The sequence below is a fragment of the Acartia tonsa genome, chromosome 6 (assembly GCF_053477335.1).
Source record: "Acartia tonsa isolate MP-2025a chromosome 6, ASM5347733v1, whole genome shotgun sequence".
NCBI classification, from domain to species: Eukaryota; Metazoa; Arthropoda; class Copepoda; order Calanoida; family Acartiidae; genus Acartia; species Acartia tonsa.
In genome coordinates, this window is record NC_137265.1 from 3,470,560 (window position 1) to 3,493,392 (window position 22,833).

A 22,833-nucleotide genomic window follows, 5' to 3' on the forward strand; every position below is an offset into this window, starting at 1 on the left:
GCAAATTCATGTTTATGATCAATATTTTTATCAGCAAATACAATGATATTTTTTAATTCACTGAGTGCATCAAAATCTTTCACCTTGCGTGCATTCTTCATATTGATATAGTTGATATGTCTTGGCTTGTTTACTAGATCTTTTAAGTCACTTTCGGTGTAGAAAATGTGATAGTTTCTCCATGATACATCAGGATAATTTCTAGAAATGTTTCTCTTTACATCTCTATATAGCTCTCTATTTTCTAATTCAATTTTCTTCTCTGCTTGTTTCTCTCTCTAATTTATCTAATACTGCCATAGTTAAGGATCTAATATCATGTTTAAATTTATTATGATAGTGATGCCACTCTGGAGCTTTTCCTTTAGGATAAATAAATTCATGTAGATTTTTATCTTCAATGGCTCCAGAACTATTTAGTTTATTGTTTTCTTTCTCCAAAATAATAATTGCAAAGGAGATTGATCTAAGTATCAAATTTCTAAAATAATTAATAAAGAAATACGGAGCATATAAGATAATGTTTCTTGCTTGAGCACCCTGAAATTCATGTATACTTGTTACCAAAATTCCTTCAGGTTTTTTCATGTATTCTCTAAAATCTTTGACAACTGATGTAGTTGAGGAAAAGTGTTTGTGTAAAAATTGAAATTCTATATCAACTGTATCAAATTCTGGTACTATTATAACAACACTTTCTTTAGGTTTGTGTATGAAATATTTGTTTACAGCAGCAACAGCTAATAAACTAGAATTAATGTCATAGATATTTCTGTAGTAAAAATTATGGTTACCCATGATATTAGAATCAGGAGAACAAGACATTTGTTGAGTAGAATCCCGCTCTAAAGCTTTAGCTAGATGGATAATTTGTTGAGAATTTCTCATGTTTTTGGTAAGATTAACATGTACAGCATTATGATTCACTTTCATAGTTTTTAACCACTTTGCTTTCTTATTTAAAAAATCTGATGTTGCATTTACATCATCTATATCATTTACTACTTTCAAGTTGACACAAATTGTCATTATAGAGTCAGGAAAAACAATTTTTCCAATTATCATTTCATCTATGAATAAATGATCACAGTGATTACTTTTTAAAAATCTGTTTAAAGCATTAATTATATCAGTTTGTTTAGGGTTGCTGTCCCCAATCCCAAAATATTTAGTATTAAAAACTTTGATATTAGGATAAGATTCAAAATCTTTTGTAGCTATAATTTCCATTACAGAAGATTCAGCAATTTTAAAATGTTCACGAATATTATTTGGTGTAAGTGCTGTAAGATCAATGTAAAATAATTGATTTTTGCTATTATCTCTTGCACATTTTTTAGCTCTTTCCTTTAGTACATATGTTTTACCAGTACCATAGTCACCATCTATGATAAGGAATTTAGCTGGTGAGTGTACTGCTTGCAGCTGTTCATTGTTGAGCATGTATACAGGAACATTATTCTCTTCTGATAGCTCTTCAATCTTTTCTGGTAATTTTAATTGTTCACCAGTTAACATATTCTTAGGAATATTAGCATCTCCTGAAAGTCCTTCAGCCTTTCCTGTTAATGCTAGTTGTTCATCAGTTAGCATATTTTTAGGAATAGAGCTTTCTCCTGATATTCTTTCAGCCTTTCCTGTTAATGCTAGTTGTTTATCAGTTAGCATATTTCTAGGAATAAAGCTTTCTCCTGATATGCCATCATTTTTACCTGTTAATACTCTTTCAGTTTTTTCACTGATTGTTAATGGATCTGATAGTAGGGTGTCAAATTTACTTGACTCCTTTATTGAAATGTGATATATCAATTCAGCAACAAGATTTTCATATTCTGTCAGATCATGATTATCAAATGTAATAAGCTTGTGTTCAGATATCTGCTTTAACCAAGTTGTTGCATCATTGACATCTTTTAGAATAAATTGCTGACAGTTGACACAGGGATTTGTAGTTTCTTCATTTATTGTCAAATGTGGAACACATGCGGCCTTGACAAACACCCAATCTTTGGAAAGCATTCCACCAAATAATTTCTGCATGAGAGAAAAGTGCTGTTTTGTTTGATCTGAAGCATCTTTAAGAAGTTTGAGTTTATCTCCTTTATCTTTAGGTCCAAGTTTAACCTCTATATTGATAATAGCATTATGCTTAGGAATTATCATGATCGTGTCCCATTCAGTCTTTTTTTCTTGCAGGCTAAAATTGTAAAACTGATTTTTGTAAAAGTTTCTTAACTTATCATCAGGGATCTTGTATAGGATTGTATTTTCAATTGTATTAGACAACTTTTTTCTTTTAGGACTTGGACTAGAAGAACACTGATCTTGGTTAGAGCTGTCAGTGATGATATTCTGGAAATCAGATTGATAGTTCTCAACAACAATTGCCTGTTGCTTTGATTCCTTATTGAAACGTTTTCTGTTTACCTGACTTTTTAACACCTAACATAAACGAAGCAAATATTTCACATGTTTTAAAATTTTTATTTGTTGAAATAATATCTAATATTATAATTGAATAAAAAAGAACAACAATGGAAAGACAAAAAATAATTTTTTTAGCAAGTTTGACAAAAAAGTAGATATCTCAACTTAAGATTATTTAATTGATCAAAATAAAATAGTTACACCTTAAATGATTAAGTGAATATAAGGTTTTAAGGAAAAATATATGGTTCATCATATGAAATATTATCATTCCTGTTTAAATAGCCAGTTCTGTGGGCTTTGAAATTCCAATGGATTTTCCCTCCACTTCTTATGTTCCTCAATACAAGACTTCAATTTATCCTCTTCAACATCTTCTATTTCAAGGATCTCCTTCACTCTTTTCTCATACTCATTAAATTCTGCAAATTTATCCTTGCCTCTGGTATCTTTTCCTTTTTTATCTAATTGGTGAATGCAATCAGCTGCTTGAAAGCCAAGGAAGATGAATGATTCCATCTTTAATTTTCTAGCGGCATTGACAAGCTCATGATGTAAATGTTCTTCAAGATGTTTATCCAAAATCTGATCATCTTGCTTTTCCCTTCCCTTGTTTCCTAACACAGTTGGTTTCTTGGGTGTTACAAAATGATTTGGAATAGCTATAACCTTACAGTCTGGATCATAATAATAATCAGCTACTTTCTGTTTTATCTCTTCAATCTTTTCTTTAACTAAAATTTTTGTATTTTCTCCTGCAGGTCCATGAAAGTTTATACTCAAGTTACTAAATTCTTCAGCTAAATTTGATGATTGAGAATCTTGTGATGATAAAAGGAAAACTCCAAATTGTAATCCACAAGTACACTTGGTAGAAAGAATTGTAGACTCAATCTCAACTTGCTTCTAAATATATTCTGTGTTAACACTTATCATTTAGGTTCCTTTCCAAATAATTTCTGACTATATTACAATCATGTCCACTTAACCCCTTAATTTAGCAATCTTAAAATTTAGGTTTGTTTTCTAAAAGCAAAAAACTAACTCATTTTTTAAAAACTGGGTGAAATATATTTATGTAAAATTTAAATCATTATTTTCTATGTAGATATTAATAGAGTAGGATTTTGGCCATTGCTAGAAAGCAGCAGTAAAATAGCATCAGATTTTCACTGAATTTGACTTTTTCTGAATGGGATTGCTAATAAATTTTGATTGATACTTATTCCGAATATTCTTTTAGCCTAACAACTTTCAATATTTTGTTAAAGTCATAAGATATCTTTGTATAATTTCCATGACTAAAGACAGAATACATACCTTTTTAGTATCACTACCAGGACCTGCACAACCTGTGTTTTCATCCATTTCAGTTCCACTGCCTGATTCCTCCATTTCTAAATAAAAATTTTAAGATTATATAAAAAATACACAAGTAATTTTGGATCTCTTCTATCCAATAGAAAATTTTTTTTTCATTGTTATCCAAATTTAATTTTAATTAACACAATCATGTCAAAGATCATTTTTAACTACATTTTTAATATTTGTTTACTCAGTTATTTGAAGCTTCACTGTAAAGAAGAATTAAACTACAGCTGTTAATGAGATCTTTTGCTAAGGAAAGTTATTGTTGGCAAGTCTTACCTTGACCCAGTATACAACTATCTCATTGAAAAGAAGTTTATTCTTTGCAGTAGCAGTAACAGCACCACTAGCTGTTGTTGTGGCAGCCACTGAGACTAGAGTATTTATAGGATCTGCCAATTTCTATATTTGTTGTTCTGTAACCAGTTTGTTTTTAACACCACTCTCTTGTCAATAGAACTGCCTAAAATTGACAGAAGTTAACTAAAACTAAATCAACATAAAGGTCAGTTATATTTCCTTTTAGAAATCCCATGGTTGAGTACTACCTCTGTTTCATGCTAAATAATGATAGTGAAGCTACACTTTTATTAAAATTTATGTCAAATAATATAATATTTACATCAATTATGTAAAGTAGTAAGATTTGTCCTCCAGATAATATAAAAATTTATCTTTTTATTTGTGCTTCCTATGAAAAGTTTTTTTGTGATATAAAAATCATATCTATTTTCCATGATAAAGATAAAAAAGAATATAAAATATGATTATTCACAAAGGATATAGTGGTTGATAGGAGCAAAACTACTCATTTCCTCCAAAATAAAAGTAGATAATAAACATTCATTTATTTATTGATAGGGGGGATCTAACGGGCCAAGACAATTGCCGATATATTGATGTACATCCTCAATGATGATACACAAAATTACCCCTTCTGCTGTAGAAGTAAAAGGATATCTGTGTGTCTGTCTGTCTCTTGCGTGTGATCTGAAGAAATATTGGTCTCCCTTACATCTAAGCTTCTTATAGGTCCAGGCAAAGTTTTTTGGATAGGTTACCTCAGTCTACCATTCCAATTGAAATTGCCTTTAGAAAAAATTAACCCAAAAATTTAAACTAAAAATAAAAGAGGAGGGTAGACTTCTCTCACGTTCCCCTTGAGGCCTCTTGGGGCGTTGCTTCAAGTATATAAATAAAGAGAAAAGTATGTATATCAGTTATACAATAGTTGCGCTACTAATAGTTTTATTTTACCTTTTACCAATAATTTTAAAATTAAAAAATAGATATTTAGAGTAGCTGCAATAGTTATGAAAATTAATAATTTTAACACTTACCTAAGCACAAAAGATAAGACCAAGTCCTAATTAGTAGCAAAGCTTCTCTCTAACTAAAATAAAAAAAATATGTCCATTAATATTAAAGTATCTGAGCTTCTTAATTTCTTTAAGAGTCTTCATTTTATGACTTTTCCTATATGATTTGTTGACAGATTTAAAGATTCAAAAACCAATAATTTTAAAATTAATAAAACAGATATTTAGAGTAGCTTCAATACTTATAAAAACGATTAATTTTAACCTTAATATATGTGTGTATCCCTAACATTAGACTTTTAGGTTCTACTCTTCATAGAAAGTAGCTATTGGTCCTGCTGTGGTTTTAAGCTGTTTTCTTGGTTACTGAAATACCCCCCCCCCCCAACAAAAAAAAATTGTTACGTTCATTTTAAAAATGTTGATTTTTATGTGATTAAATCACTCGATTGATCTGATTTTTGGAATACTGATTCCTAGGACAACAAAGTACAAAGTGTTAATGTTCGTTTGGCCTACCGTTACTCTATAATCATTAACATATGTCCATTTTAAACATGCTCATATTTAATGCATATAGAAGCTGCGCTAGTTTCAAAGTAAAGGGAGATAAATCTATTTGTAGATATGGACACACATACATTTGAATTTTTTTGGAGGGAAAGAGAGGAAGAAAAAAGGATGACAAAATCCGTAAGAAGCAAAGCAAAAGAATTTTGTATAGGTCTATGGACAAAGAATTGTTAAAATCAAGAATATTAAAGAAAAAATCTTGAAATTATTTTATATTTTAATATTTGTTTTTAAATTAAATTTTATTCTATTATCCTCAAAAACATTGAAAATCAGACAAAAAAACACCAAAGATATGGGAAACTATGTAAAATGTCATTAAAAGCAACATTACCTTTCACCATTGAACACAAAAACTGAACAACTACAAATTTAATTTTCAGATTATAATCCAAAAGATTTTTGAAAATCTTACCAAAAGCACCAAAGAAATAGGGAAACATGTGAAAAATCGATAGGTAGCTCAGACCCTGCCTTAATTTTGTCCAACTGCCATGGATTTAATCATGCTCCATTTTAATGTTTACAGGAAATTTCTTCTGTCTTTTAAAGGAGCCGAGAAAATCACGTTTCCCCCAAAACGTTTCAGACAGAGGGATATACGGACAGAAAGACGGACATTTTAAAATTATTGAGTAGCTTTGTACTAAAAAGTGAAAAAGAGTAGAAATAAAGAAAAAAATAAAAATAACAACAAAAGAAATTTAAAAGAAATATAGAAAGAGGGAAGAGGAATAAAAAAATAAAGAGAGAAAACTGTCTAAACACAATACACGATTTTTTAGTATTGCCTGGAACCGGTTTTAATCCAGAGGATATGAATACTTTGATAGTTATTTATCGTATTGTATTCTATACAGCTTTCCGTGGATATTAAAACAAAAATTTATAAGTTTATACTAATAACATAATTAATTCGAAAAAAAATCACGAAACCTATATGTAATTTCAGCTTAGAATTGACGACCTCTACATCTGCCCCCCAAACATTATTTTTGATTTATTGTTATACCTTATTTCTGATAAAATTGTCGATGCAATTCGTGATTTTTCAGCATGGCTCATAACCGGTTCTAATCGAGCGGATATGATTCACATTAAGGCCATACTAAACAATTATTTAAGATTTAAAATGGAAATATAAGGAAGCCTGCAAGAAATACACTGCTCTAACTGCTGAAAGACTGCCACAAATAGAACCCATTCCCCAAATTTTGAAGATGAACTGAAATTTAATTGCCGAATGTGTTCAGTTTCCTGGGTGTTTCCTCAACCTTTCTAAATATTTACTACAAGCTAAAAGCTTCAATATTTAAAAAAATCTAAATTTGAAAAATTTAAAATTTGAATGTATAATTCATAAATCGTTTTTGGAAGTTTGAAGTTTTTTTAGCTAGTAGTAAATATGGAGATAGGATGAGGAAACACCGCGGAAACTGCGTACACATTCGGCAATTAAATTTCAGTTCATCATTTTGAAGCCTTCATCTTCAATAACAAAAGGGTAAAGGCATTTCAAAATGATTTTTTAGGTATATGAACTTTGGGAGTTTTTCATAGCGCAAAATATTTAGATATTAAACAACGTTGACTCGACACAAAAATTTTAAGCTTATTTTCGGCAGAAACTTTAACAATATATTTACAATTACATTTTCTATTACCTACCCAGCAGAAAAAAATGCAAATGGATCGAAAATTTTCGCATCTACCCAGCAGACAATTTTTTCGCGATTAAATAACGAATTCGCTCAATTCGCTTAAAAAAATGGGGTGGGGATTTTATAGTTTTTTGGGGGTTGGGGGTGTCCAAACCCTTAAGAAAATAGTCTAAAACCAGGACCAGTAGGTATATTCCCTGAAGAGTAGAATCCGATCGGTTTAGTGGTTACCAAGATCTTAAGGGACAGACGGACATACAGACGGACAGAAAGGCGGAGAGATAGACAGACAGACAGACGGACAGATAGACGGACAGACAGACGGACAGACAGACGGACAGACAGACGGACAGACAGACGGACAGACAGACGGACAGACAGACAGACAGACGGACGGACAGACATTATTCTACTTTGTATTAAAGATAAAGATACTCATCCTTAAACTAAAATAATGATATTTTTACCTTGTGACGTTTGTGTCATCACTATGAACGCCTCTAACTGAATAAATAAAGTAAAAAAGTGTTCATTTTAAATATGGCGAGGAAGAGATAAGGCAAAACAGCTGAAATCCTTTACCAGAATGGCTTTGAAACCGATTAATATCCGCTGGATTAGAACTTATTCTCAGCCATACTAAAAAAAAACATGTATAGCATCGTATTACAGATAATTTATCATGAATATTAAAATAAGAATGATAAAATTAATCCTAGTATTGTTAGCCCGGGCCTCTGCTAAGAAAACTGGTTTTAACGTTATAATTTTTCATTTTAATATCCGTGGAAATCTGTCTATGATACGATTGAATAAATAACTATTATATATGTTCTAATGGATGTAGAATATACATGGATATTATGACAGGGAAAAAGTTGTCGTCAATTTTTTTTAACTAGCGGCTTGGCCCCTAGCCTCTAGAGGCTTTGCTTCAAGAGGTAAAAACATGGGGGGGGGGAGAATTTTTGGTTTTTGGGGGGGTTGGGGGTGTCCCAACCCCAAGAAAATAGCCAAAAACCACCACAGGACCAATAGGTATATTCCCTGAAGAGTAGAATCCAATCGGTTCAGTGGTTACCTAGATCTTAAGCTTCAGACGGACGGACGGACAGACATCAAGCTACTTTGTATTATAGATATCAAATATTCGTTTATCCAGTAGGAGGAAAGGGGATGGGGTAAATGTAAAGCAACAAGTTTCACTTTATTAAAGAAAATGAAAATCTGGTGTAAGATCCAAGTAATATTAAATCCATTGGTAAGACAGAGATAAGCAAAGCAGTTATAAAACCTTTTATGTTTGTTCTTGAATTTTCTACATATATATTAGAATATGACGTGGTTAATTTATAATAAACTTTTGTTTAATGGATATATTATTACTTGGATGTTGCACCAGATTTTCATACTCTGAAACTCTGCTAAAGTGATGGATGATCGCACTTGTTGGGCCAACTGACCAATAAATTGTGTTCATATCAGCAAGATAAATTGACGACAAATTTTCCCCTGTCAATATATCCTCTTACTAGCAGCTACGCCCCTAGAGGCCTCTTTTAACCTATATCCTTTACTTTTGTTAATTTTATATAATTTTAACCAACAAAAGTTTGTTGAGAAATTTCAGAATCAAACTTTACACAGAAGCCTAAACATTTATTTTACCCCCAGGGAGGGAGGGGACATTGGGCTGTTTATTACACTTGTCCCCAATGTTATACATATATATAAAGTTTTCTTATTCGTTGGATTATCAACCTTAGGGAATTTAAATTAATTTTCATTTAAAAAGTTGAGTGTCCTAACGTTTTAACGACTTATTGTAATCTACAAAAGGGATAATTTGTTTTTCATCATTGTAATAATAAAAAAAAACTTAATTACAAATTTTAATCAAAAGCTAGGCTTATAAAAGATTGACTTTTATTAGCATAGTTACTCTATATTTCACTATGTCCGTCCTTCAGTCTGTACAGTGGGAAATGTTATTTTTTTAGCACTTTTTTAAGTTAAGAAGCTGATACTTTTGGGGAAGATTCCCATTACCTATGCATCTTGAACCCTCTGCTCTACTGTGAATATCGTCCTCTGTAATAATTAATTCAGAAAAAAAGTCAGGGATTGGTAGCCGCCCCAGTAAGCCTCAGCGAAATTGACTTTTAACAATTTTAAAAATCAACTAAAAGTCTAAAGCTGACCCAAATATGGCAATCCCTATCTAAATCAGCTAAAAGTCTAAACCTGACCTAAATGTGGCAAATCTATCTAAAACAAAATTCAACTGGTTTTAATTTGAGGATTAGTCGCGGCTGACGACCGGCTTCCGAGCCCTGGTTCAATCTACAGATTGGATAATCCTTATAATAAAGTAACAGGATGTGTGTTTGTCTAAGTGTCTGAACCAAAGGATCTCGCTAACCGCTGAAATGATCGGGTTCTCCTTTACAGTGTAGCTTCTCATGGTCCCGGCAAGGTTTATAACTATTTTGGGGGAGGTTACCACCACCCTCCCAAGATAAATCGCCCCTAGAAAATCTAAATAAAAAATAGGTTTTGAGATTCAACTCCCCCCCTCCTCAAGTGACCCTAGATGCCTCTAGAGGCGTAGCCGCTGGTTATAATCTAAAGTAGTAAATTTTTGTCTGAAGCATAAGATCTTGAAAAATATTGGTCCAAATTGGTTTTACTTTTCAGGAAGCCTCTGTAGGGTGGTTTTAGACCATTTATTTTAAAGTTGGTATGTTTTTCAACCTATTTTTTAAAAAATACACTATTCTAAGACATGAAGATATATTTCGATTTTAGCAATCATTTTCAATTCATTTTGTCTAAAAAATATAGGTATGAGACATTAGATAACAGCAAATATGATCAAAGATATTAAACATGCATTTATATAGAACAATGTCACAAATTATTTTGAATCTTAGGTTTCACCATAAAATACAAATGACAACTGAAAAAGTTTGAAAAAAAAGATTAAAACATTAGTTTTTTAAAAAGGAGGAGTAGGGAATAATTCTTGGCCTTGTTTGAGTTATGGGGCGGGCACAGTTTTTATTGAATGAATTTTTGGATGGTTAGGAAATAGGCGGAGTTTTAGATAGGTGAGTTAGGTTAAAGGCGGAGAAAGAAAAAAACTGGGAGCAGACAAAAAAGTGGGAGGAGTGGAGTGGAGGGGGGGGGGGTGGAAAAAGGTTGTGGATTTGTTTTAGACCATTTTCCTAACATCCACCCCTTATCTCTCTGTCAACTACCTTAGAGGCTAAGGGCGAAGCGATTAAATATATAATTTAAACTTTTATACACACCCATTTTACCCTCCCATAAAAAATCGTAGACCTACATATATATAATCAAGTTTCTCAAAGCTAACACTTTCACCCATTGCAATGGATTAGAATATATGTGGAATTTACTACAGAGAAAATTTGTTGTCAATTTAGGTTGCTAACATGGACATCATCGGTCAGTTGGTTCATTCAATAGGAGGGGAGGGGATTGGGTAAAGTTGGTGGAGGTTGAAAGGGGTTGTTGTTGTTTGTTTTTTTAGCCAGCTACAAGCTTCACTTAAATTAATAGACTACAAAATAATCTGGTGTAAGATCCAAGTAATAATAAATCTACTACTTAGTTTCACCTTCCAAGTAGAAAATCATTCACATTATGACAAAAATCCTTATACTCTAAAGTAACAGGATGTTTGTCTGTTTGTGTATCTGTGTGTCTATACCGAAGGATCTTGCAAACCGCTGAACAGATCGGGTTCTCCTTAACAGGGTAGCTTCTCATAGGTCCCGGGAAGGTTTATAACTATTTTCTTGGGGGGTGAGACACCCCCAACCCCCACAAAAATAAAAAATACCCCCCACCCAAAAAAACACATTTCAACCCCCCAAAATATTTTTTTTTACTTTTTCTTTTAAAATCTAAAATAAGAAATTGGGTTATCAAATTCGACTCCCCCCTTCTCAAGTGCCCCTAGATGCCTCTAGGGGCGTAGCCGCTAGTGTTTATAATAAAGTAACAGGATGTCTGTTTGTCTGTCTGTATGTATGTTTGTAACGAAGGATCACGCTAACCGCTGAACCAATTTGTTCTCCTTAACAGGGTAGCTTCTCATGGTCCAAGGAAGGTTTATAATTATTTTGGGGGAGGGTCCCACCACCCTCATAAGAGAAATCGTCACAAAAAAAAATCACAACCCCCCTTTTTTTTATTTATCTATTTAAAATTAAAAGTGGGGGGGGAGGAGGTCGACGCCCCTCCCCCCAAAACAAGTCCACCCTAAATTTTTTTTTTCTTTTTCATTTTAAATCTGAAATGCAAAGATGGGTAGTAAAAATCAACCCCCCTCCCCCTCATGTGCTTTAAGATGCCCCTAGGTGCGTAGCCGCTTGTTAAATATATTCGAGTTAAAAAAAATTTTTTCATCAATGTATTTTATTAAATTAATTTAATGAATAATATTTAATAGCGAATTTCGGTCTGTCCTTATATGCGTCCGTCTGTAATGGTTAGGTCTTTTCATTAATTTAAGCATGTTAGAATTGTCCTGTCGATTTCAAACTTTACATGAAGATTCCTATGACAATTTGGTACGATTTAGAAAGCGTAGCCACTCTATAATTGTTATCGGAAAGTCTGCACGTCTATTTAAACTTGTCTAAATGAATGAAAAGAGCTATCTGTTACGGACGGACGAACCGACCCTAATTATAGTAAAGCTTCCCTTTCAACATATTAAGAAGGTAAAATAGCAATCCAAATATTTCTACCTTGTGGAAATAACAAGGATGACAACATCCATAAAAGCGAAGCACTGAAACGGTAGGACAAACAGACATTAACACTTGTCTAGTGTCTGAACTGAATAATCAGAATATAAAAGTATCGAAAGAGTGGAATCAAAATTGTAAGTAAATTTGTTGAAAAACTGCTTGATACAGGATAATGTTTTGGACATACTTACATTTTTAGGACTTGATTATAGAGTTGCTTTGCTTATATTATTGTTCTTTGTTGTCCCAGGAATCAATATACCAAAAATCAGATCAAACGGATAATTAGATCACATAAAAATTTGTTGTTAAAAAAGTAGAAAAATCAACATGTTTAAAATGGACATACGGACATTCTGATAATGATTATAGAGTTGCTACGCTTTCTAAATCGTCCCTAACTACTACAGGAATCATCATGCAAAGTTTGAAATCAATAGGACAATTCTAACATGCCTAAATTAACGAATAAAAGCTATCTATCTCGGACGGACGTACGGACCGACCCTAATTATAGAAAAGCTTCGCTTTTAAAAACAGATCTAGGTATAGATGTATATACAGATAACTACCTACCTCCCTTTTTTAATGACCTTTCCCTTCCGCTATCAAATTGTTTTCTGCTACTTGGCTGTGTTAATACACATCACACAATTGGCTGATTTCCAATGACCCAATTGAGAGTCGGCACACGTACAGTGCAATGGGGAGATACAGTTATTTAACACCCTCTAGTGTTTTACTCTAAAAAATATGGCTAACCTTTTTTTTTTTAGCTATCTATTATTTTTTCTTGAATTTCTAAATTATTTTTTCTATTATTTTTATTTTACACATAGAAATGTTGTATTAGCCGCTTACCCACTCCTGACCATACAATCATTTTTAGTTCTTCACTATCTCTCAAACAGTCAACATGAAAATACTCAACTTGGCAAGTTATTAAAAGCAAAGCTTTTCTATAATTAGGGTAGGTCTGTCTGTCCGTCCGTAAAAGTTATTGACTTTAAACTTTGCATGGTGATTCCTGGTACAGCTATGTACTATTTATAAATCCTATATTTCTGATTTTTTTAATACTGATTCCTATGACAACAAAGTACAATAGTATAAGCGAAGCCTATCTTTTTTTTCAAATTCTAAAAATGCAATTATCCTGTATTTAATATTTTTGCAACATATGTACAACAATCTTTTTAATTAAAGTTTGACCAAATTTTTTGAGATATTTTTACAAGCGAAGCTTTTTTTATAATTAGGGTCAATCCATCAGTCAGTCCGTCCATCCGTCCGTATCGGTTAGCTCTTTTCGTTAGTTTAGGCATGTTAGAATTATTTTTCTATTTCAAACTTTGCATGGTGATTCCTGTAGAAGTTAGGTACAATTTAGAAAGCGTAGAAACTTTATAATCGTTAACAGAATGTCCGTACGTTTATTTAAAACATTTTGATTTTTAACTTTTTTAACAGCAAACTATTATGTAATATAATTACTCGATTGATAAGATTTTTGGTATACTGATTCCTGGGACAGCAAAGTACAATATTATAAGCGAAGCAACTCTATATTCAAGTCCTTAAAATGTAAGTATGTCCATAAACATTTATTATCCTGTATCAAGCAGTTTTCAACAAATTTACTTGCAATTTTGCTTAGAATCTTATACATTTTTATTCTGATTATTCAGTTCTAACACTATAAAAGTGTTAATGTTCGTTTGTTCTACCGTTTCAGAGCTTTGCTTTTAAGGATGTTGTCATCCTTGTTTAATAACAAATTTTTAATCAGTTCATAAAATCAAATAATCTAATGAGTAAATTTTTGTTTCTAGGTATTTCTGCTGTTATTTGTCAGCAAATGCTCTTTCTATGTCATTACACCCGAGGTAATTCAAAATTTACTTAGTTGGTCATTCATTCTGTAATGCTATAGGAAAAATGAGGTTTAATTAGCTACTAGGAAAGTTGGACCTTTGATTTCTCTTATCAACATTTCCATTATTTTGGAGCATATTTAGGTATATAATATCCATAGCAGCCCAACTGCTTTAAAACAGCATTTTACCTGACTTCTTTTATTGATTTCCACACATCTTTGGTGTTTTGGGTCTGCTTTAATTTTTTTTGTGGGTGATATTTTGAATTTCCTAAAAAAAAATTGACTGTTTATCTCAAATAGCAGCCAAGAAAATCACATTTCTACCTTAGATCAGACAGACAGACAGAGAGTCAGTTGCACAGAATAAAACGCAGATAAAGAGGGTTGAGACTCCAATTTACAATTTTTTTTATACCAGGAATTATTATAAATTTCATGCCACCTAGGTAACTATGCTGTAGGAATTTTAGATTTTTCACATTAACAAATTACCCAACTTTTAAAATTTTGTTGTATAGAAAATAACTTGTATAGAAGTTGTATAGAAAAACAGGATGACAACATCCATAAGTAGCAAAGCATAAAAATCTATTATGAAATAGACAAGCATACAAAGTGAGTTATAAAACAGATTATCTGTTAATATATCAAAGAAAAGCAAGAGAGAGAATATGCAAAAAACTTTAAAAAATAAGGTTTATGTCTTTGACAGGAGCCAAGAAAATAAGATATGAGAAATAAAAGCAGCTAATAAGCAGTCCGACCACTTTTGATATTTTGTACTTAATTATGCTCCATATTGATGGTAAAGTTTTCAAGAAGTTTGAGCCTTCTATATTATATAGGAGATGAAAATCCCCATTCCCCCAATTCATTAATTACAGACTGACAGACATTTTGAATTATAGAGTAGTTTCGCTACTAATTAAGAGAGGTGTTGTCATTTTTTAATCCTACCCACCCGATCAATTAGTGTTATTACTTTACTTTTTACTAGGGGCTACGCCCCTAGAGGCCTCTAGGGGCACTTGAGGATGAGAGAGTCGAATTTAACAATTCAATTTCTTATTTTAGATTTTTTAAAAAAGTAAAAAAAATTTTGGGGGGGGCAAAAAAAAATTTAATTTTTAATTTTAGTTAAAAAAAATTCTAAAAAAATTTTTTTTGGGGGGGATTGTTCGTTTTTGGGGGGGGTTGGGGGTGTCCCACCCCCCAAGAAAATAGTTATAAACCTTCCCGGGACCTATGAGAAGCTACGCTGTTAAGGAGAACCTGATCGGTTCAGCGGTTAGCGAGATTCTTTGGTACAAATATACAAACACACAAACATCCTGTTACTTTATTACAAGGATGATATAAAAATAATAATTTAATCTTTCAAATTAAGATAAATGAGGCATCTACTGAACAAATCTCTGTAACCACTGAAGCTGCTGAAATAGTTGAAGAAATAACTATAGTTTACAACGATACTGAAGGAAATAATCATGGAGTTATAATTCAACAATTTGATCCAACAATGTTTTATGAAAAAGGTAAGTTATTAAAATTATAAAGCAATTATTGAATGTCAAGAAAACAATATTCATTGTTTATTTATATAACAATTCAGGATTAAATTATTTTTAACATGATTACTAAAATATATGCTAATCTCTTTAAGGCTATTGCGATTTTTGTTATATACTATCCACTTTAAAGGAAGACAAAACATAAATAGTGGTTTACTTTTTTAACACTGACTTGATAGAAATCCTCCATACTAATTTCACCATAGGGAATTTAATTTACTGGCAGGTAGTAATTTTACTGCTTGAAATTTGCATATGAAAAATATTAAACAAAATTATGCATTTAGATTTTCTATTAAGAATTGCTCAAAGCATCAAAAAGTGGTAACCAAAAAGACTTTATTAAGAACCCACCTCAGCTCTATGAATCTAATCTACATTACACAAATAAAACCAATAATTTCTAGGAAGGAATAGTCTCTTGATAGCTGTTATGAATAGACATCAAGACATTGTACAGCTTCTAGTGGAACATGGAGCAGATGTGAATTACTCTATTCCCCCTCATTTTTCACCTGAGTGGACTTGTAAGACAACTATAAGTTGTGCTGTTAAGAATGGAAACATGGAAATAGTGAAGATACTTTTAGATCATAGAGTTGATATCAGGGCATTATGTAAGTTTCTTTCTTTTAGATTACTGATTTAATTCTTCCCTTAATGATACTTTTTAAAAACTTAATGAAACTGTAATTTCAATTATAAATTAAAGAATTAAAGTTATTTTTATCCCTGAAAACCCCTTTTGGAAACCATCAAAACAAACTAAAAGATCTAAAAAAAAATTTTCATTTTATAATTGCACCATTATTTACTGTAATTTTTTAAAGTGCTTAGTTTGACTTTTGAATTTGAGAGAAAACAAAAAGTCTTAAATATGAAACATGGAGACCAGTTTTTTACTATAAATGTATTATTAAAGAGCTTTATATCTTTGAACATAAATTCAACTATCCTTGTAATAAAGTAACAGAATGTGTGTATGTCTGTCTTTACTGAAGGATCTCGCTATCTGCTGAACCGATCGGGTTCTCCTTAACATGGTATCTTCTCATAGGTTCTGGGAAGGTTTATAACTATTTTGGGGGAGGGTACCTCCACCTGCCCAAGAGAAATATAAAAAAATCAAAAAAAAAATTTATATTTGAGAGACTTGAACGAAACATAAAGAGATATTGTAGAATTTAAAAGCAATAAAGAGGTATTGTAGAGACTTGAACAAAAAACATTTAAAGTGCCACTTGAGGACTCTAGTGGTGCTTATATTTTTACTTAGTTTCTTTGGCTCTGAAGACTGCAATCAGTTCAAATCAAACTGAGATAACGGAATTGATAAAAAATCATGGTAATTATTAATACATTTTTGGGGATATAAATGAGGGTAATGTCTATATTTAATAAGAATTATGAGGATAAAAAGGGTGATATGTCATTAATTTTAAGTTTTCATGAAGGATTTCTTAGAGAACCAAATTTAAATTCTCTAAATTTAGTTTGGAGAAATAGCACAAAAACGAGTATTTTACACTCTAGACAACACAGTAGGTATATTTCGTGTTATAGCTATTATGAAATTTTATGGGCAGACAGATTGCAAACAGACAAAGGTATGGATAGACATATCTAATCTTTATAACATAGATGAAATAAATATGCATGTAATAAAACTAAAATTTTCAATATCAAGGTTATACAAGTCTCATGGTTGCTGCTATAGATGGACAAAAAGAAGAACTAACAAGATTAATTAAAAATGGAGCAGATGTAAATACTAAGCTTGAAGATGGTAAGATATCTAAGTAATTATATGTCTGTAACTTGCAACTAAGGTCTGATTTTAATCTTTTTGGTTAACTTTTTGATATTATTCAGAAATTCTCCAATATTGAAAGTTGCAGGTAAAAAGGCACTAGTAGTGATATATTCTTCCGTAAAAAATATTTATATTTTCCATCCATCAGTTTTATAGCAGAGTTACGACAAGTGAAAGAACAAAATATTTTCCTTTCATCTTATTTAATTAAATCTAGGATATACAAGTCTTATGGCGGCTGCAGAGTTTGGACGAGGAGACATAATACAAATATTAATAGAAAATGAGGCGGATGTAGAAGCTAGGACTAAACAAGGTTAGTAATTTAACTGAAAATTATTACTTAATTTATTTCAGTTCTGCCAGTCAAACATGAAAAGCTAAAAACATCCTAGTCTCTATAGATCTAGTTGGAGAGTTTAAATTACTGTCAAATCTTAAATAGAGCAAATTAAACTTCACCAAAATATTATTTATAATTGGATTTATAATGAAACTTGACTATAACCATATTTTAATATATTATTGTATTTTTCTAAAAAGATTTAAATTATTTCTTTATGTCTAGGCTACACCAGTCTTATGATTGCTGAAAAATCGAAAAATATTAATGCAGTAAAAAAACTTATTGAAAATGGAGCAAATGTGAATGTTAAAAATGATGAAGGTAAGCTAATTCAAAAGTCTTAACTCCCACTATTTGTTATGATATTATTTGGTTAATTTATATACACCTATGTTTATTTAAATTTTCTAGTAAAATTTATATTAGATAAAAGGTTGTGCTCACATAAATACAGTGTTCTCTAAATCACATAAATTAAATTCATATTCTAATAAATAAAATTTGCAGGAGAACATAGTTTGTTGATATGGATAAAAACAGATGGTGTTAATGATAAGGAATATAAAGAAATAGTAAGAATGCTTCTAGATCATGGAGCTGATGTCAATGTGAAAGATAAAGATGGTTAGATAATTTATATTATTTGCAATTTTAATTAAATCTCAAGATTTGGGAGGCATAAAATTATTTGAACCTCCCTTTTGAGATCTTTAAAATCATTAGAAATATTAAAACAAACTATAATACAAAAATGCTTGAAATTTAAAACATTTATTTTGATTTACAGAAAAAGTGATTAAATACTTTGATTTTGGATAGGATGGTCCAGTCTTCAGTTTGCAGCAATAAATAATCAATTTGATGTTGTACAAGATCTAATTGAACATGGAGCTGATATTAATTCAAAGGACAAATATGGTAATATATATAATTATTTAACCCATTTCATATTTTTATTTTTTTAATGCAATTTACTTAAATTCTTTGACTTTTTGAATATATATATCTAGGAGGAAACAGTCTTCAGTTTGCAGTAAGTGATTTTGGTTGTAGTCTTGAAATAATAAAGAAACTATTACAACATGGAGCTGATGCCAATGTTAAAGATAAATCAGGTTTGCTAAACATTTTTAAATCGCAACAATCTTATCATTAAAGATAAGAATCCTCACAATTTTTTTGCTTTTGAACACTAATATGATTACAAGATTCAGACAGATAACTTTCTTAAATAGGTTCAAAGAATCATCTAATACAATGTTCAACAACTAATATAAACTTTTTAACTATCTGAAATTTGTATTAAAAGCTACACAAATCTGACCATTTGAAAAATGACATTACCAAAATTAAAACCCAAAAAAATACTATAAAGCCAAGAGTATGAAGTTTGTTTATGAAAAAACTACTTATTATCTAGTTTATATTTTGTATTTCTAGGCTTCACCGTTCTTATGCAGGCAGTAATTTATGGACATAATGCAGAAAAAGTCGAATTACTACTACAAAATGGGGCAGATATTAATGCTAAGACAGATAATGGTAAGCTAAACAATCTAAGATATAAGATAAATTTTAAAATTCTCTTAACAAAATGTTATCTTAATAGCTATTCAAAGATGGTTTATACTGATACTGGATCAGGACCAGCAGGATTATTCTTTGGCTGGAACTCAAATACTTGATATTATTGGGATATTTATGAATTTTCTCAGCTTCTGATATTTTTAAAAGCTATTTATAATACAAAGTAGAATGGTATCTGTATGTCTGTTTGCTTGTACCAAAGGATCTTGCTAACTGCTGATCCAATCAGGTTCTCCTTTACAGGGTACCTTCTAATAGGTCCCAGGAAGGTTTATAACTATGTATTTTCTTCAAATACAAAATATGCAAAATTAGGTTGATCAAATCTCTAGGGGCAAAGCTGTTAGTAACACTATATAATATTACATAATAATATATTACTCTAGGATATACTGCTCTAATGCAAGCAGCAGATAGTAGAAACAAAGATGTGGTAGAATTGTTACTAAAATATGGAGCAGATACTAATTCTATTAATTATAAAGGTAATTTCATTATTTTAAAAAATACAGCCTAGATTTTACATCACTGATGATATATTCTTTTTTGTAATTTAATTTTCTATTTTGAAATCACAAAATACCACAACATAATGAAATAAACTTAGTAAAATTGATACTAAAGAATGGAGCTGATATAGATAATAGGTACACAAAAATTTCCTAAGAAAATTATTTTAGATGAACTCCTTTTTTCAACTTTGCTTGAATTATAACCCAAATCTAATCTATATATATTTTTAATCAAAAATTGAAAATTATTTATTAATCTGTAATTTCCTATATTTAGGCCTGACAGCTTTAGATCTGGTACTGGATACTAATCAAATATTGTGGTTTTCACGAGGTAAGTAAAATTGTTGAAAAAAAGATTTTTAAAAAATTTTTTCTAATAAGCATTACTTTAATTAGACTTTTTTTCACCTGTGCTTAACTTATAACCTTTTTAATAGTACTGAAAACCTTTAAAAAAAACACTTATTATTTATATTTAGAAGACATAACTTATGAATTTGAACCTGAATTTAAAAATGAAAATGAATATGAATATGAAACATTTGAGGAAAGAAGAAAATTATACCCAGAAACTGCAAAAATTGTAGACATACTCAGAGAAAAAGGTAAAGGATTGCCAAATTCTTTTAGTTATATTTAATGTGATTTTCATAGGGAACTTGATAAAAGCTTATTACACATAGTAAAGAATGAATATTATCATTCATTGATTTAGCCAGTAGTGTAATCCCTTGAAAGTACTTACTTTCCTTAAGAATAAAGGCAACAAGAAGATATTAAAATATTATAAACTGTTTTAAGTTTTCCCAATAACAGTAATGTTAATTAATATGATTTTGTTATAAATATTCAAAAAAGAGATATTTTTATTAGCACTTTTCTATGACAGAACAAATATAAATTTGTGCATGGCAAAAATACTGAAAGAAGGATAGTTCAGATCTCAAAGTATATTACAGACATAAAACCCCCTAATGTGATTTTTCTAAAATTTTACATAATCAGAATTTAAAATTTTTATTTCACCAATATTGATATTCAATCTTTTTTAGGAGGTAAACGTGGTATGGATTTACAACTTTGAAACTTGATTCTCTCTTGAAGATTAGGATCTCAGCACTAGAACCCAGGGAGTAAGGGATGGGACAATGGATCGATTATTCAATTTTTAGGAGTATCAGACTTTGGGTACTGGCTTAAAGGGAATGTGCAAGAATTTAGCAGTTTCTGTCTGACTTTGGGTACTAGCGCACAGAATGCCGCTAACTCGTTTGTTAGTTTTGAAAATTGCAGACAAGTATCATTAAACTTAATTTGTTATGATGTAGCTGGTTTTAACAATTTTTTTCTCTCCAGAAAATATCCTTTCATAGATAAAAACTTTACTGTGATATAATTTTCAAATGAATGCTTTTTTCTTAGAACTTTCTTCTTATTTTATTGTTTTCTGTATTGTATTAACTCTCCCTTTAAAATTTCCTTCATATTATCTGGATTAATCTGGATTTCAAGGTTTTTCAGCAAATTCTCTTAAATTGAATTAATTGCCCATTGTCTGCTCCCTTACTCCCTGACTAGAACCTGATTAATAATGGAGGGAGGGTGGTGTTGGTATTGGATGGGAATACAAAAATCTCTATCTCGAATTCTTTCTAGAGGGTTTAAGTTTCCCACTTGGAACCTAAAGTTGGCTTGAAAATAATAACTTTAATATTAAGGGGTAATTTAGTACTTTATCAAGTCATCAAGTTTTTATCCATCATATTATAAACAGTTTTCTTTAAAATGTACATTTATAATATTAAAACTAGTTTTGTTAGCCAATGCTGAAGGCACAGGCTAACAAAAAAAATGGATTTAATATGATACAATACATGATTTTTTCATTATGGTTTCGAACCAGTTTAATAAAGTGGATATTAATCGGTTTTGAAGCCATACTGGAAAATATTTGCTCTGTATCTGGATTATTAAACCATGAATTTTTGCTTGAGTTCTGTAACTTCCAGAATATGGATTTAAAACTTCAAATATTCATTTGTGTCTAATTACTATATCAGACTATTGCCTATCTTTTACACAAAAAATGCCCCCTCTTCCATTTTCTCCAAATCTATTATAATTTAATGATGTATTATGTGATTCTAAATATATTAACAATTTTTATATATCACAATTTAAATTTAATTAATGTAAATTTTTCATATTTTAAATAATATATTTTTATCTAATGAACACAATTCCATTAAGAATGTTGTGTCAAAAGTGTGTTGTGTTATCTTCGAACTGAGACTAGTGCTGGCAATGTCTTTTTTAAAAATTTTCAGCTATTTTTTTTTAGAAAACCTTCCGGCGCTAGTTGTAGAGTAAACTTTGACAAAAGATTTTTTGGATATATGTTTGAGTTGAAATATGCAGAAGAGTAAAAAACTTGCACATTGCTGAGAAATTCTTGAAACTGCCGTGCTACTGTTATCTGTTTATTTTTTAGAGGCCTGGCACTAGTTAACAGTAGAGATAGAGAGATAAAATTTTGTGCATTTATTATTTTAACTTTTTAGTCTAGAAGAAGAATTACATTCAAACAAGGATGACAACATCCATAAAAGCAAAGCACTGAAACGGTAGGACAAACAGACATTAAAACTTGTATAGTGTAAGAACTGAATAATCAGAATATAAATGTATAAGAGTCAAAGCAAAACTTTAAATAAATTTGTTAAAAAACTGCTTATACAGGATAATGTCTATGGACACACTTACATTTTTAGGACTTGATTATAGAGTTGCTTCGCTTATAACATCATACTTTGTTGTCCCAGAAATTAATATATTAAAAATTAGATCAATCGGATGATTAGATCACATAAAAATTTTTTGTTAAAAAAGTAAAAAAAATCAACATGTTTAAAAAGTATGTACGGACATTCTGGTAATGATTATAGAGTTGCTACGCTTTTTAAATCGTACCTACCTACTAAAGGTATCAT

At 30.6% G+C, this 22,833-nt stretch overlaps 2 protein-coding genes across 2 annotated transcripts; one reads left to right on the forward strand and one right to left on the reverse strand.

Moving 5' to 3' along the window:
- Nucleotides 1-2,694: 2,694 nt before the first annotated feature.
- Nucleotides 2,695-5,190, reverse strand: LOC145321475 (uncharacterized). Its single transcript, XM_080162896.1, has 4 exons — nt 5,136-5,190; nt 4,075-4,258; nt 3,748-3,824; nt 2,695-3,333 (listed from the first exon to the last, which is right to left on the reverse strand). The coding sequence occupies exons 3-4, from the start codon at nt 3,820-3,822 to the stop codon at nt 2,695-2,697; spliced, it is 714 nt and encodes a 237-aa protein (XP_080019022.1). The 5' UTR covers nt 3,823-3,824; nt 4,075-4,258; nt 5,136-5,190.
- A 10,908-nt stretch (nt 5,191-16,098) lies between these two features.
- LOC145323227 (uncharacterized) lies at nt 16,099-22,045 on the forward strand. The gene is made up of 13 exons (XM_080165671.1): nt 16,099-16,199; nt 16,859-16,927; nt 17,270-17,368; nt 17,613-17,711; nt 17,964-18,062; nt 18,249-18,365; nt 18,561-18,659; nt 18,752-18,856; nt 19,182-19,283; nt 19,715-19,813; nt 20,118-20,174; nt 20,323-20,448; nt 20,896-22,045. Exons 1-13 carry the CDS (start codon nt 16,148-16,150, stop codon nt 20,925-20,927), a joined length of 1,155 nt encoding a protein of 384 aa, XP_080021797.1. The 5' UTR covers nt 16,099-16,147; the 3' UTR covers nt 20,928-22,045.
- Nucleotides 22,046-22,833: the final 788 nt, after the last annotated feature.